General features: G+C 35.0%; 1 protein-coding gene across 17 annotated transcripts in view; it reads right to left on the bottom strand.

Moving 5' to 3' along the window:
• The window catches only part of Bbs9 (Bardet-Biedl syndrome 9), a 395,959-nt gene that overhangs the window by 201,889 nt on the left and 175,803 nt on the right, over nt 1–18,267 (bottom strand). For all 17 annotated transcript variants that reach the window (XM_063233878.1, XM_063233880.1, XM_063233877.1 and 14 more), the window contains one exon: nt 16,731–16,871. In XM_063233878.1, the coding sequence (XP_063089948.1) occupies nt 16,731–16,871 (141 nt within the window). The remainder of the gene's footprint in view (nt 1–16,730; nt 16,872–18,267) is intronic.

The following is an 18,267-nucleotide window of genomic DNA, read 5'->3' as shown; positions in this document are numbered from 1 at the left end:
TATCAGTTTTACAGGCAATATGACAAAAGAAAATATGAAGCAACATCACAGAGGATAAAGGACATAACCAACGTGGTGAAATCAGGTGTTATGGTTTGTGTCTGAATGTCCCTCCAAAGTCTCATGCCTTCATAGAGGTGGCAGAATCTAGCATTTGTGATTGGTTTGTTGTCTAGCACTGGGATTGACAGTGTGAGTGCTGCACACACCCAGAGGCTGACAGCCAGGGTGCAATATAAGGGAAGGAGGTGTGCTTTTCCCCTTTTGCCCTCTTCCCTCGTGTCACCTGTAGCCACCATCAATGATTGCTCTTTAGTCACACCACTCTGTCTTGGAGCCAGCTAACATGGACTGAAACTTCCAAAAACCATAAGCTAAATAAAGTTTCCCTCCCTTCATTTTGGCTGTCAGGTATTTTGTCTCAGCAAGGAGAGTAAAGTAACCAAGACACTAGGCTTCATCTTTGTAAAAAAAAAAATAATAATAATTACAGAAAAAAGGAAAGACAGAAAATTTTTCACAAATCAAGATCACCTTAGAAGAGGTCAAAGGCAGATTTAAGAATCAGCAGCCACAAGGAGAGCATAACAAATGATACCAGCACACCTGAGATGCCTACACATGCTTGGAAAAGAGAAGAAAAGGAAATATTACCGGGATCAGTCATGCAGTTTGAGCTGCCCAAACCAAGTGGTTTGCTGTACTTGGACACCAGCATCTTTTGCCACTAAAATAACCAGCAGTAACTCCTTCCAGGGAACCCCATCAGGGCGACCAGATGTATACACCCTTGCAGTAGCACCACAAGACAAAGATGCTACTTCTCCCACATCCTAATGTGCTTCTAACCTGAGCCACACAACCTAGTGAATGCGCACACTCAAGAAGTAGGCTCTGTGGCTGTATAAGGCCTGCTCTTACCGCAGATGCTTGGAGCCACTGCCATGACTGCCAGATATGGAAGCCAAGGTCTCTTCCTCAAAATTCAGGAGTATTTCTCAGCCACCACTTCAGCAACTATAAAGAGCAAGGTCCCAACTTGTACACAGAGCCTAAGTAACTCTGCACACACCATGATCTCATCTCTCACTTCACAGATCTTCACAAGCAGCAAAACCACGTATACAATTACCACTAAGAAATAAGGTTAACAATGTCCAGAATGCCCTGGAACCCAGAGATACAGCCAGATACACTTTGTACCTGGCTTCATGGCCACTGAATAGGTATTATTCATCTAAGGGTGGGTCCACAAGTCAGGAGTCCTCTCATTCATCATTTGCCTAGTGGAACATAACATTTGAAAAAACCTAGCTGCTATTGTCACAAAAGATACCCAATACCTCTCATTGCTGCTGAAAATACAAACAGAGCTGGAAGCTGAAGATACCTGCAGACCTCACCCACATGAACCACAGCTGACCGTGGTACACGGGGACAGTTTGGGTATGCCTTTCACAGAGCCTAAAATTTCTTCACCTGATCCGGCCAGCACCCTCCTACTCTCCCACAGGGAAACCAGCACACACTCAAAAAGAACATAAAGCTCCAAAAATTGCATAGGATTCAACATAAGTCAAGACAACATTTAAAAGGAAGAAACACATCATCACCAAAAGATTGCAATGCCAAGTGAAGAATTTAAAAATACTTGACAATGTTACACAAAAAAGCAGTTTAAGTTACAAAACAATAAATGAACAAAATGACAAGTTTAACCAAGAGAAAGAAACCACATAAAAATCTGAAGCTAAAAAATACAATGAAGGAAATGAAAAATAAAACAAAAATATATAGCAGAAATAAGATGAAGAAAAAATTTTCCAACTTCAAGACAGTGTATTTGAAAATCCACAGTGAAAGGAAAAGAAAGGATAAAAAAATAAAGAATACCTACTGGGTTCAAAAGTCAGTGTCAAAAGACTTACTATAAATAGAATACAAGATGCAGGAGGAGAGAGAAAAGGATAGAAAGTTTATTTAAAGAAAGACTAGCAAGAAAAACCTGTAAGAAGATATAAGAATCCAAATAAAAGAGATTTATATCATCTAAATCAGAAAATGTAGGGGATGGTGAAATGAAAATTTAGAATTTTTGTTTGCAATGAAAATTAACATGAGAACAGTTTAAAATTGTGTGTAGGGCTGGGGATTTAGCTCAGTGGCCTAAACACCTGCTTTGCAAACACGAGGTCGTAAGTTCGATACCCGGTACCAAAAAACAAAAAATGTGCCAACAAAAATATCTTTTTAAATGTAAATCACACAGCAATCACAAAGTAAAAAAAATACTACATTCAAAAATGGTAAATCAGAAATTAAAGCATATAACTACAGAAAGTAGCTAATTACAAGTGAATATATCAGTAGAAAAAGCAAAGAACAAAAGATTTACAACACACTCGAGAATAAAAGATGAAATGGCAGTGGTCAGTCCTAACAATAACTATTTCAAATACAAATGCATTAAATTCTTATAAAATGACATTCTAAAGAAAATACCAAATGATATGGTGCCTACAAGATTCATTACACCTCTGGCAACACATACAGAATCAAAATGAAGAAGTAAAAGGTGGCATATACTTCAGTGGTAGAGCACTAACCTTGCATGCAGTGAGGCCCTGTTACTGGTTCCCAGAAATAACAAAATCACTGTTAAATAAACAGCCACAATTAAAAAATTTTAAGACATGTACACTTCATGAAAATGAATGCACCAATGTTAAGTTGAAATATTTTTAAAAAGTCAAAGAACATAATGTATTATGATAAAGGGATCAACTCATCAAGAGGATACAAAACATAAATGTATATAGACACATCACAAAAGAAATTGGGAACAAGGAATAATATGCAATGGTATAAGGCTTTAAAAAAAGTCCTATTATTATTATTCAAAAAACAAAAAATCAGTAAAACATGGAGCTTGAGCTACACTTAAACCAAATGAATCTAGACACACATGGAACATTCCACTCAACAGAGGCAGAACACGCTTTCTTCTGAGGTGCATATGGCACAATCTGTAGGATACATAGTATTTTAGAATACAAAACAAGTCTTAACAAATATAGATTAAAATTATATTTTGTGACAAAAATGGTATAAAATTAGAAATCAACAATAGTAATTTTATTAAAAGTAAATCCAGTGGGGCTGCAGGTTTAGCTCAGCGGCATAAGCGCCTGTCTTGGAAGTAGGCAGTTGTGAGTTCGATCCCTGGTACCGATAAAAAGGAAAAAGAAAAAGACAAAAAACAAACAAACAAACAACTAAATCCAGTGTACTTTTTGATCATAATGGTAAAACACCAAACATCAATAATGAGGAATTTTGAAACACTTGCAATCACAGAAATTAAGCAGAAAGAATCTGTTATGGTTTATGTCTAGCTCTCCCCACCAAAGCTGCATGCAGTCAGGTAAAGCTTTTACAGAGGTTCCTGGATCTACAGTGAGTGTTACTAGAAATAGTTCTGGGTAGGATTAGGATGCTCCACCCTGGGTATGAGGTGAGTAGCCTTGATAAAAATATAAAGGACATAAAGAAAGCTGCAATTGTCTCTGGTAACTTGTAGGCTTCTGCATTGCTGCCTTCTTTCTTCAGCCTGCCATGATCTGTTTCTCCTCTGCAATGCTGCTTTGTCATGTCACCCTGCCCTGGAGCCAGGCAGCTATGAACTGAAAGCTCTATAAACTGTAAGCATATAACAATTCTTCCTTTCACTTTGGGTGTTGGGTATTTTTTCTCAGCAAAGAGAAAAGTAACTAAGACAGACTCTGAGTCACCAATGAAGAAATTAAGAGGGAAATTTTAAAATATCCACAGAGAAAAATGAAACACAATATATCAAAACTTATGGGACTTAGTAAAGTTAATTTAACACATTTGTTTATACCAATTAGTGCCTATATAAAAAGAAAAATCTCAAGCAATTTACCTTTATATCTCAGAGAACTAAAAAGAATAAACTCAAAAACAGTAAACAAGAAGGATCAAAATATACATTAAAAAGTGACTACAAAAACCATAGAAAGATTCAATAATGAAGACTTGCTTTCCTCTCAGCAAATTAGGTATAAAAGGAATATGTCTCAATCCAATAGAAGCCATATATTACAAGTCCCCACTTAAGACCATCCATAGCTGTGGAAAGTTAAAGCAGGATAGGACATATACATATCCTCTAAATGCAGGATAGGGCATATACTCTCACCACGTCTGTCAAACAAGACTGGATATCCTAGACAGAGTAATTGGGAACGAGAAATAAATAAAAGGCAGTCAAACAGGAAAAAAAAGTTAAATTGTCTCTATATGCAGCTAACATGATCTTTACACAGAAAACCCTAAAGATTCTTTTAAAAAAACTATTAAAACTAAAATATGCTTAGGAAACTGCAAGGCATTAACTCATCATTCAAAAACAAAAACTAAAAATGAACTATCAATATAAGCAAAATACACTTTCGTTCACAACACCTATAAAAAATGCTTAGCAATAAATTTAACCAAAAAGGTGAATGACTTCTACACTGCAAAGTATAAAGCACTCATGAAAGAAACTGAAGAATGTACAAATACATAGCTTCTGTTCATGGATTTGAGGAATGTTTAAAATGTCCACACTATCCAAAGCGATCCACAAAATCAGTATCAACATATTAATAATTCAATAAAATCTTTCACAGAAACACAAAAATCAGTTTTAAAATTCAAATAGAACCACCTTGAACAGACAAAGGAATGTGGAGAGGAAAAAAACACAACTAAGGGCATCACACTACCTGTTTTAAAAATCTACAAATTTGTATTAATTAGATCAATGAAACTGGCATAAACAGTCATATCAATTAGGGGAACAGAACAGAGAGCCAAGAAATAAACCCACATATTCACTGCCAACATATCCTCAACAAAGATCTCATGAACACAAAACATGGAAAGAACTGTCTCTTCCAAGTGATATTGTAAAAATCAGATAACTATGTGCAGCAGAATGAAATTGCACCCTTAGTTTATTCCATATAAAAAATAAACAACATGAATTAAAGCCTTAAACATGGGCTGGGGAAGTGGTTCAGTGGCAGACTGCTTGCCTGGCACAAATGTGGTCTAGGTATGAGCCCTAGAACAATAAAATTAAAATAAAATCCACAAAAAGACTTAAACAGATGACCTAAAAGCACACCAAAGACATGGGCAACAAACATCAAAATACAAGACAGATTACATCCAAGAAAAGCTTCTACATAGAAAGTAGAGAACAAAGTAAAGAAATAACGTACAGATCAGGAGAAAATACTGACAAACCATGCATCTAATAGGAGGCTAATTTCAAATATATATGGAGTTCAAATAATTCACTAATAATAAAATGAATGTGTTGTTATAAAAATGGGCACAGGATCTATGTAAGACATTAAGTTACCAGCACACATATAAAATAAAATCCAAAGAAGACATAAAATTACCAGCACACATATGGGAAAATATCCAACAACAATACTCATCTGGGAAATATGAATAAAAACACAATGAGAAATCACTTCATATGTATTAAAATGGCTATTATCAAAAGAACAAAAGATAATAAGTTTTGAAAGGATGAGAAGTGTCAGAAGCAGCTGAGCTAGTAACCTTTGACACATTCGGAGGTAAGAGCATGAAGTACCTGAGGAACACCCTAAGGGCACAGGGCACCCCAGGCAAACAGGTGTTTGTCCTGCCCCAAGAACATGGGGCATGACAAGCAAGCTAGTTAAGCAAAGGGGTGTCATATAACATATGTATAAATGCATTGCAGAGGTTGAACAGTTCCTTTCCTTCTATATGGAGAGAGGGCTGATCTCAGCTTTGTGTATGTCTCTTATCTTTATTTCTCTATTCTCTCATCATCCTTCCCAGTGGGAACTTTGAGAGCGGCACAGAATGCAAAAGAGAAAAAAAGCAAACCCTAGTACACTGTGACTGGGAATGTAGTATAGCTATTAAGGAAGAGTATACAGGTTTGATAAAAAGACTTAAAGCAGCATGAGGTTTCTCAAGAAATTTAAAATTGAAGTATCATATTTGCCCATAATCTTACTAGGAAAGATACATGTAAAATCAATTAATAGGCATATCAAAGATCTGAACTGCCATGTTCAATGCAGCATTGATCAATGCTAAACATACAACATCAACTTAAGTGTCCACCAAGAAATGAATAAAAAGCCAAACATGATGGTTTACATCTGTACTCCCACACAGAGAGGTCGGGACAAGAGAATCACTGTGAGTTCGAGGCCAGCATGGATCACATAGTGAATTCAGAACCATTCTGAATTACACGGTGAGAACCTGTCTCAAAAAAATAAAAATAAAAAAATTGGAAATAAAAAAGGAGAGATAAATAAAGGAAATGTGACAAAATGGACTTCAAAGAAAATCACTGTATTTATCTATGTATCTCACTTAAGGGGACATTTTAACACAAAGAGATGACAATTATTAACATATATGCACCAAACAACAGTGTACACAACTTCATAAAACAAGTATCCATAGTAATAAAAGTTCAGATAAACATTAACACAATTATAATAGGGATATGAATACCCCACTATCACAAACAGATCAATAAGACAAAAATCAGTGGAACTTAAAAAGACTTTAAAATTAATGGATTTATAGGTATCTACAAAGTGCTTCTCCCAATAACCACAGAACAAAGATTCTTCTTGGGAGCACATAGAACTTTCTCCAAAATATATCCCATACAAGGCAATAAAACATACTAAAGTAAATTAAAAGAAGTGAAATTTCACCATTCATGTTATCAGATCACAATGCAATGAAACTAGAAATCAGTATTTAAAGAAACTATAAGATATACGCAAATGTATAAAAATTAAACAGTTTTCTTTAACAATCAATGAGTTACAGAATAAATTAAGGAAAAATACAAGTTTCCTAGAATTAAATGATAATGTAAGTATGGCACACTAAAACTTACAAGACACAATGAAAGTAGTTCTAACCAGAAAGTTCATAGCTGTGAATATTTCCATCAAGAAAACAGACCAAGCCCAAATAAATAACCTGATGATGCATCCAAAGATCCCAGAAAAACAAGAATAACCCAAATCCAAACCTAGTATAAAGAGGGAATTATAAAGATCACAGTAGAAATCAATAAAATGAATAACAAAAACACAACACAAAGAATAAATGAATTCTAGAGCTGATTCTTTGGAAGAATAAAATAAAACCTTAGTCAATCTTACCAAAATAAGGAAAGAAAAAACACAAATTAATAGACCTAGAAAATAAAAATGTGAAATTATAACAGACACTGCCAAAATAAAAAAAAAATATATTAGCAACTGTTTCACAAACCTGTATGCCAGGAAATTGGAGAACTCAGAAGAAATGGATAGATGCTTATGAATTAACAAAACTAAACCAAGAAGATTTGAAAGCCCCAAATACTCAGTAATAGTCAATGAAAATGAAGCAGTAATAGAAAATCTATTAATAAAGCCCAGTTTCAGATAAATTCACTGCAGAATTTCATAAGATCTAACACCACTACTCCTCAAACAGTTTAATGAAATTGAAAGGAATATTCTCAAATCATTCCTGAACGTTAGCATGACCCTAATTCTAAAACCATACAAAGATTCATCCAAAAAAGATAACAATGACACAGACACAAAATTCTTGTCAAGATATTGGCCAAAATAATGCAACAAATCATCAAAAAGACCTATGTCATGACCAAGTAGGCTTCATCCTAGGGATGCAAAGATAGTTCAACACATGCAAATCAAAAAAGATAATCCACCACATAAAAAGCAAGGACAAATATCACAGAACTACCTCAACAGATGAAAAAAAAAAGCCTTTGGCAAAATTCAACATCCATTCACCTCTTAGTCACTTTTCTGATTGCTGAGACAAAACATCCAACACCCAAAGTTAAAGAAACAAAGGTTTATTTAGCTCACAGTATACAGAGGTTTCAGTCCAAATGAGCTAGCTCCAATGCAGGGTGACATGGCAGACTGGCATCACAGAGGAGAAACAGTTCATGGCAGGCAGATGATAGCAAAACAAGAAAGGCATGACCACAACTCTCTCTATTCCTTATATCTTATGCAAGGTTCTTAGTGACAGTAGCACTCATACTCTTAATCCTAGTCCACTAAATCATAGCACTGTGCACTGAATCAATCCCAGCATCACACACTCTAGGTCCAGCAACCTCTGAAAAAGTCCCATTTATAACCATATGTGACTTTGGGGGGTCACTGAGACATAAACTATAACAGTTCAGGATAAATATCCTGAAGAAAATAGGTATCAAAAGGCCTTATATAAATATGATAAAAGTTATTATGACAAACCAATGGACAACCTCATAATACAAGAGAAGAGCTGAAAACTTTCCCTGTAAAATCAAGAACAAGACAGGGATACACATTGACACTACTCTATTCAACACAGCACTCATAACATTAGCAACAATAACTAGGGAATAAAAAGATATAAATGATGAGATATAAATGATGATATAAATGATATGATGAGGAATAAGTCAAATTATCTTTGTTTGCAGATGATAAAATCCTCTACACAGAAGACCCAAAAAATTGTACCAAAAGACGCCTAGAATTAAGAATCTTATTCAGCAAGGTAGCAAGATATGAAATCAACACATAAAAATCATTAGCATTCCTATATACAAATAATAAACTTACTGAAAACAAAATCAACAAATGAGAGAGAAGCCAACAGCCACAACCGCTGCCATCAGGGGAATCTTGATGTAGCCAGGATAGGCTGGGAGAAACAGCAGCCCTGCTCCCACATGCCCACTGCAATCAAGGAAGTCTCGGTGTAACTGCACAGATCTGGAGAAGCCCACCCCACACCCCATCACCCCTCCAGGAATTAATAGAGCTAGAATGCCTTAGGGCATTCTGCATTGGAGATTCTGGTCAGAGCTCAGAAGATCAGAAGGCTAATAGAAATCCTGCCAGTAAAGATCAGGCTCGAAAGGTTTCTGCTGGGAAGAAGCATTGCATTGACTGTTGGAGTCTACATGATATGTGTTATGACTTGGCAGAAAGTTCCTCTGCATTTTGCTCATGTCCAGAGACTTTGCCTGAGATGGAGATTAAGGGCAATGGAATAACTAATCTGGCAAAAGAAATTCCAGGGCAGTCTAATGTTGAGGTGATAGCCTAGCTATTGGGGGCTTTTTGCCAGATTTATGCTGTGAATCAAGAGCAAAACATTATGAATTTGACCAGAAAGGAAACTCCAGTAAATTTATGGACCATAAAGATAGAGCTGAGATGTAGACTGCTGAAAAGGAACAAAAAAATAAAACATCAAACATCATGGGAAGAGACAACGGGTCCCCGTGCTTTGCAGCCTCAAAACTGCAAAAGTAAGACTTTGTTTGGAGGAGAAAGCTACAGAGCACCATGTTCCAGAATGGTGGCAGCAGCTATACCAGGTTCCAGAATGACAGCAGCATAGAAAAATCTGTTCCTCACGATCAGGTTCAGAGCACTCAGCAATCCAGGCACTGAGTCTCTACAACCAACAGAGAGGAAAGCCTGTCTTCTGCTCCAACAGGCAGCAAATCTCAGCATCATCCACATGGTGCTGGTTTTAGGTGCATGCAGAATGTATGATTTCTGAAATTAAAAAGGCTTCCATCTCTATTTCAGAAGGCCTGAGAAGCCAGGCAAGTATGCCCCTGAGAGGGCCATGTGTGAAGCTCTAAATGTGAAGCCGAAGATGCAGTGGAGACCCCAGCAATTTGGAAAAGCCATGAACATGGATCATCTAAGGAAAGGTGTAAGAAGGGAGCAAAACCAGCCTAAGGGAAAAGCCGTGGGATCTACATCCACCAGAATTGTTGTAGGGGTGAAACCACACAATCTCTGTGGAGCTCACAATTTGCCACAGATTACTTCAGATGCTGGACATAGAACTACAGGATTTAAAATTTGCCCTGCTGTATTTTGGACTTGTTTTGGTCCCAATGCTTTGTATTGTCCTCTTTGTATCTTTTGGAAGGAGAATGTTTATCTTGTGCCATTGCTTGTTCGAAGTGTTTAACCTTATTTTCATTTGTATAGGGGCTTACAGCTAAGGTTTGCCTTACATCTCGGAGGAGACTTGGGACTTAAAACTTTTCAGCAACGCTGAAGCTGTTAGGCAACTCTCGCAGATGGAGTAAATGCCTTTTGAATAAAGGGTGTGCATGAGACTTTAGGGGTTCAAGCACAAAATGTCATGTTTCTACTGTAATAGGATAGACAGTGCTAGTTCTTAAGGATTCTTAAACTGTGTTATAATGTTCAAGTTGCAAAACACTAAGAACAAGCATGCCTTTGTATCTGGAGGCTTATTTAAAGAAATATGTCTGGCTACCACGCTGACAAGAAATGGATTGTTATGGTTGATACACAGTGTCAACTTGGGAAATTTAAAAGTATAACTGAGAGACTGAACAGGGAGCCAAGATCCTTACTTTGTAAATATCCTTATCTTGTGCAAGAGGAGGGCACAGAGATTTTGAGTGCTAGACCAGCCCTGGAAGGAGGGGATGGCCTATGTACAATGTAAGGGAGAAAAGGCTTGTTCATTCCTTTGGTTCTGGCTGCTGCCTTAAAGTACTGCTGTAGTGCCATGCAATTCTGCCTTAGAGCCAACTGATTATGGTCTGAAATCTCTACAAATAGTGAGCTAAATAAACCTTTCCTTCCTTCATTTTGGATGTCAGGTGTTTTGTCTTAGCAATGAGAGAAAAGTAACCAAAACAGACTGTTAGGTGTCAGCAAAAAACCAGGAGTCAACACAAATGACATAAAAAGAGTATGTACAGAAGTAGTAACAGAAAATTTCCCAAGCATGGGAAAAGGACCTGATATACAGATAAGTGAAGCACACAGAACTCTAACCAGATATAACCAAAATAAATCTACACCAAAACATATAATAATCAAGATCCAAGAAATTCAGTCCAAGAACACAATATAAAAAGTTGTTAGAGAAAAAGAAACAGATCATCTGAAAGTCCATCAAAATCCCAGAAGACTTCTCAACACAAATGATCAAGTCACAAAGACCTTCAAGTGAGGTATTTCAAGTCCTGAAAGAAAATGACTTCCAATCCAGAATAATGTACCCTGAAAAACTATTTTCCAAAATTAATGGAGAAATAAAATACTTCCATGACAAAGAACAACTGAAGAAATTCGTGTCTACCAAACCAACCCAACAAGTACTGAAGGATATTCTAGAAAGATAATAATGACTGTAACTCCAAGAACAACAACAGAAAGAAATTACCAAGCAGAGCAAGCAATTAAACAAAGGAGAAATGTAGGGAGCCAACAACAGGAAAATAATTTGACAAAGACAAGCCAATATGTATCAGTGAAAACCATTAACCTAACTGGACTCAATTCATCAATAAAAAGAAACAGAGTGTCTCTGTAGATCATGAAACAAAATCCATCAATATGCTGTATATAAGAAACTTTTAACTCAAAAGGAAATTCATGTACTGAAAGTCAAAGGAGAGAAAACAATACTCCATGTGGTAAGAACCCAGAAAAAAACAGGGGTAGCTTGCCCATCAACCAAAGAATGGTTAAGATATAATATTTTTATACAGTGGGGTACTACTCAGCTATAAAGAGGACAATCTTGAGGCTTTTGAAGGTAAATACATGAAATTTGCAATCATGCTCTTGGGTAAAATGGTTCAGACTTGCATGGGTGAACATTATGTTGTCTCCCTACTATAAAAAACTGAAGGAGTTTGTGGAATCCAAAATGTACAATAGATACTGTGAAAGTGAAAGGGGAAGAGCTAAAAAGGGAAGGAACAACTGAGATGGGGGAAAGGAGAAAAGAAAGAAAGAAAGAAGAGAAAAGAATATATATATATATATATATATATATGTATTTATGTATTTACACTACTAATCTTTGTTAGCCCAACAAAAAGAACAGTTTATGCTTTCATTGTTGGATCATTTCTTCAGGCTTATGTCTTGGTAATCTGAACAACTACTTTGAAGACAACAATATGCAACATATTGACCATTATTAGTTCCCTATTATTCTTTTTAAAATTTTGAATCATCATTTTTATTTTTTTTTCTCTTTCCATTTTTAAAAAAGAAAAAACAAAGTGCATTAGCACCAAGAAAAATTACATGCTTAAGAATTAAGCTAACCAAGAAAACTAAAGACCTCTACAGTGAAAACTTCAGTGTTCAGAAAAGAAACAAACAAAAAAATTAGAAAACTGCAAATATTCCCTTCTCCTAGATAAGCAAAACTAAATGTAGTAAAAGTGACCATAATTTTAAAACACATATATAAACACACACACACACACACACACACACACACTACAATCAGAATCAAAATACCTACAGTATTTTTCACAGTTCTTGACAAAACAACCCTAAAATTTATAATGAACCAGAAAGACCCAGAATAGCAAATGCAACTCTGGGTAAGAAGAGCAAAACAGAAGGTTACATAAACCCAGATCTGAACTCAGAAAGCTGTTTTGATAAAAATATCATAATAACAGCACAGCACAGACATACGGATCAGTGGAATGACACAGAAGATGCATAAAAGCTATGGATCTTTGACAAAAGGGCCAAAAATCCACAATGGATAAAAGATAGCCTCTTTAATAGTGTTGAGAAAATTGTTTCTCTTCATGCCAATACAGACCTATACATCTCACCATGTAACACATTAAATCAAAATGGATCACTGATCTAATTGTTAAAAGAGAACACTTACTCAATTGGAAGATAAAAATAGATAAAATGCTTGAAGACGATGGCATAAGCAAAACACATTCCACAAGAAATAACATCAAGAATCCACAAATGAAATCATATAAAATTAAAAACCTTTTGCACAGCATAAGAAGCAACATTGAGTGAAAACATGACCTACAGAATGGGGAAAAAAACTGTCAATTCAAACAGAAGACTAATATCTAGAATATGTAACTAACTCAAAAAAGAAAAAGGAAACCTCAAAATAAAACTCAATAAAAATTAACAACAGAAATGAACAGACACCTCTCAGAAGAAAAATTTCAAATGGCCAAAAAAATACTTTATAAAATGCTGGATATCCCTAGCCATTACAGAATTGCAAACTACAATCACACCAAGATTCCATCTTTGTCCAAAGAGAATTGCTATCATCATTAAATCAGTAACAAATGTCAGAGAAGTTGCAGGGGAAAAGAAATGCTTCTACTTTGCTGGTGGGAATGTAAAATAGTACAACAATGTAAATCAGTACTGAGATTCCTTTAAAAATTAAAAATAGAAATCCCATCTGACCCAGCTACTATTCTCCTTTTAGGTACAGTCCTGAAACACATAAAAGTAATCAAATTACAGTAATGTATATATACCCATGTTTCTATGAGAACAAAATATAATAGCTACATCTTGGAAGCTGCCTATACACCATGAACAGATGCACACATAAGGAAAATGTGGTATTTACACACAATGGAGTACTACTTTGCCAGAATTAAGGATAAAATTGAGTCAGATGTAGGGAAATGCATCTTTAGACCATAATATTAAGTATAATAAATCAGACACACAAACAAGTATAATAAACCAAAAATATAAAGAACTCAATAAGGGAAAGATAGTAAATCTTTCTCATATGGGAAGGGGAAAAAGACATGAAAGGAGAGGTAATGAGGTGTGGTGGCATATCCCTGTGATCAGCACTCAGGAGCTAGAAACAGAAGGATGACCACAAGTCCCTTGCCAGCCTGGACTACATGGTGAGGCCCTACCTCAAAAACAACGAAAAGCTAACAAAGAGATGGGGGGCGGAGGGTATGGGAAGGAGTTGAAAACAACCATTAAGATGTATCATGTCCATACACCGATTCTCCATAAAGAATGTAATCATTATACATAGAAATATGTACTAATAAAAAATAAAAAACTATAAAAAAGATATGAGAGATATAATGGAATGGAATACTATTTAGCTTTTAAAAATCCTGCAATTTTCAACAACATGGATGAACCTAGATGATAGCAACCTTAGTGAAAAAATCCACACATAAAACAACAAATTCTACATGCTCTTATTTCTGTGTGGGATAAAACAAACAAGTCAAACTAATCATAGAAGCTATTCGTAGACTCCTGGTCACCAGAAGCTGAGTGAGGTAGAGTAGGACATACAGGAAAGATGTTGGCCAAAGGACACAAAATTTCAATTAGGACAATTAATCTCAACAAACTTCTTCCACAGTATGTGGACTTCAGTTAAAAAACATTCTAGGTATTTGGAAACTGCTGAAGAATAGATTTTAAGGGCTATTACTACAACAAATGATAACATAATAATGCGACAGCTGGGATTTCATCCTATAAAAAAGCTTTTGTACAACAAAAGAAATCACCAGTAGATTGAAAAGAGAACCTGCAAAGTGGGAAAAATTTTAGCCAGTTGTCCCTAAACAAAGGACTAATATCTAGAACATATAAAGAATTAAAGATAATTATACTCTGCAAATTTAGAGACTCCATTCAAAAATGGGCATCTAAGATTAATATATACTTCTCAGAGGAAGGAATACAAATAGCAAATAAATATATGAAAAAATGTTTGACATCACTTGTCTCTGGAGAAATGCAAATTAAAACAACACTGAGATTCCATCTCACTCCACAAAGAATGGCCATTATTAAGAATTCAACTAATAACAAACACTGGAGGGGCGGTGGGGGAAAAAGGAGCACTTTTCCACTGTTGGTTGGAGGGTAAACTGGTGCAATCGCTGTGGAAATCAGTGTGGAGATTGAGGTATAGAGATCCCATTTGACCCAGCTATTCCCCTTCTTATCTTCTCAGAAGAATTAAAGACATCATAGTATAGCAATATACACACACCCATGTTTATAGCAGCACAGTTTGTAGTAGGTGAATCTTAAAAACAACCCAAATGACCATCAACCATGGAATGTATAAAAAAGGTGTTTTTTTTTTAAACAATGGAGTTCTACTCAGCCATAATAAAGGATAAACTTGCGACATTTCTAGGCAAATGGATGCACCTTGAAACCATAAGTGAAATACAACAAACACATGTATAAACCTTGCACTGTTTCTTTTGTGTGAGAAACCGAAAAGGTAAATAAAGAGCAAACTGTATAATAGATATAGTGAAATAGGAAGAAATGGTTCAAAAGACTGGTGACCTAGAGAGTGATGACAGGATAAGGAGGTAAGTGAAAAACATGACAAAAAAAGGATGAAATAGAAACAACATTGTGTAAGAAAGGAAGGAAAGGGGTTGAAAAGATAAGAGGGGATTGGACAAAAAGAGGAAACAGGATATATCATGTATAGGTACAAATTTCCCATGATGAATGTGATCATTATATATATATATCTAAATTGTACCAATAAACTTAGTTTAAAAAAAAATAGTGACAACCAGATAATCACTGAAAAATAACTTAGGAATGTAATAATTATACCAAAGCATAATTTAATTTTGGAAAAACTTTCAAAGAGTTATATATAAACAATTTTTAAGTATTTCAAATAATGAGAAATAAATTTAATGCACTTTAATTAATAACACAAAAATTGGCAAACTACAAATTTTTAAACCTTATGGGAAATAGTCTCTGTATTCTAAATCTTCTCCTTAATTGCAAGGATAATGATACATCTCATAGCCAACAGGGTAATTTTTAATGCCAGACTTGAAAGGGTTGATTTAATCTGCATATTTCTTCTGTAATGCCACCCCATCACTAAGAAAGTTAATGGATGTGTCACACCTGAAACCCTGACTCTTCAAGATGTTTGCTTTTTCCAATGATGGTGAACATTTTGGAGACAGAGTCCACAAACTACAACCCAAAACTTACGTATTTACCACCAAGTGCCAACACTGCAATTAAACCTGAATGCTTAAGTTTTAGTTTAGAAAACACAAGTCACACATTAACATCTTTCTCCTTGAAAGAAAAATACAGCAACATGCCTGCCATAGGTTCACCACACTGCTAACCAACTAAAGCAGAGTTTTTCAGAACATGCTCAGAATGAAACGAACACCTGGAGAGAGTCATGCCTTCACCAGTTGCCTCAAATGCACACTGTGCCTTCAAACCTTAATAGTCCCTAAGCCACCAGAGCCAGAATGAGTGTTTATTTGCTCCTCCCAGTTTCTGTAGATAGCAGAACCACAAGGAGCACCTACTTACAGGATTACTTTTCAGGAGCATGAAAATATATTCACCAGAAGCCCATGGTGAAGATGAATAATAATATTTACATTCTTAGCAAAGCGATATATCCAAAAATATGTAATAAAGGTGAATAATCAATAAATTCCAAGCCATGAAATTCCAGTCTAAAACAGTTATATTTGGTAGTTTTATTTCTGAATACGAAAGCAAAATAATTATTGTAATAATTTAAATAAAACTGAAAAGGTGCACCTAATTTCTTTGTTGACATAACTTACTAAGATTTGAATAGGGAAAAAAGATGAAAAGTCCAGAGGCATTTTATATTCTTAATAATTATCTGACAATTACCCCCTCATTATCTGCTAATGAAGGATTCAGCTTGAAATTCCTAATATTTCTGATGCTACAGGTATGTTACTTCAAAAGTCCTACCTGGGAAGAGACTGAGAAGGCTGACTGGAGATTTGTTGGTATCAATGGTTAGTTTGTGGCTTGCAGATTTTGAAGGCTGACCTGGTAGGCAGATTAGCTTCAGGGGGAGTCTAAATTTACACTGGATAACTCGAGGAATGCCTGAAACAAAAGACAGAAATGCAGATCTATAGATTTAACAAATAATTTACAAAAAGAGTAGTTGAAAGTTTGAGTGGCAACATATCTTAGTTTATGAAATTTCTTGCCTGCCTATTTTGTTTAGTGTAACTAAAATAATTGTACAGTGCTGTTTTTACTATTTATACTATATACTATACTATAAAACTATATCATGTTTTTACTATTTTCAAAAAGTGCAAGGCAAAAATAAAATCTTAAGTGAAGCATAAGCGTGAAGTGTACTTTTCATAGTAGCACCATGTTTTTTTTTAAATTGTCACATTTGTACACCATAAAAATCATTATAGTTACTTACACAATTACTACATTGTCTTTGAACTAAGATCTTCAAAACTCTAGGTCTAATCGATGACTATCAGCTAAAATGCATAAAGAATGTAAAGTTTGTATTGAAAGATTCTCTGTAATCATATCTAAAATTTTCTCTACTCAAAATACTTTAAAGATTTAGGGTTTTTTAAATTATTAAAGATTCAAGTTGTATAAACAATTTTCAATAAATTATGACCCTGCAAGCATGATTTCACTCTTCTGAAATTCCACTGAAGTCCATGTCCATTTTATACGTTATTATGAAGGATATTACTTTCATGGGAATTAAATTTCTTTCAAGCCATGTAACTTTACGTATCACTTTAAGTAACATTTTGAAAAGTTTACATAGTCATTCTGAATAAAATAACAAGTTTCCTATCAGAATTTTACACAACTTCTAATCTTTTTTTCAGTACTTTTACAGAGGACAAAATTGAAGCTCAAGTAAATTAGTTTCTCTACTTAAAGCAAACACTTCAAGCTTAATTTTCATTTCTTTGATTCTAGAACTCTTTTTTTTAAGTTTGAAAAGAATAAAACCAAATGAGAAAGAAAAGAAAATGGGGTCAGTCAAAACAAAAGGATGGACATGGCATATGATTAAAACCACAATACAAGGTGATCTACAATGGTTACTATGATGTCTCTTGTTATTTTCAATAGAACTGTCTGTATCATCAGGCATAGTATAATTGAACATAGAAGTACATAACAATATTAATAAAAACAAAACACTGGGGATGTTATAGAACTTCAAAAGCAAGTAAGAGTCAAACCAGAATGGATATCCTAATGAATCTTGTCATTTTCAGAGTAGTTGCCTATACTCTCAGACTTGATACTATCAAACATAACAGATTCAAATAAAATCAGTCAAGATAAAATAGCAATCTAACAAACCAGACTCAAATAAGATCAGTCATAATAAGACAGGGTAAGTTATACAGGGCTTCAGATTAAATTAACAGGAAATTAAGGATGATTACCATAGTATATCCCGCTATTTTTGGAATAGCTATCTGTGCCCTCAAATCTAGTA

Source organism: Cavia porcellus, unplaced genomic scaffold, assembly GCF_034190915.1.
Source record: "Cavia porcellus strain 051 isolate PalLab524CR breed Dunkin Hartley unplaced genomic scaffold, mCavPor4.1 scaffold_23, whole genome shotgun sequence".
Classification (NCBI taxonomy): Eukaryota; Metazoa; Chordata; class Mammalia; order Rodentia; family Caviidae; genus Cavia; species Cavia porcellus.
Note: the sequence above shows the minus strand (reverse complement) of the source record. Positions and strands in the feature narration are given on the sequence as shown.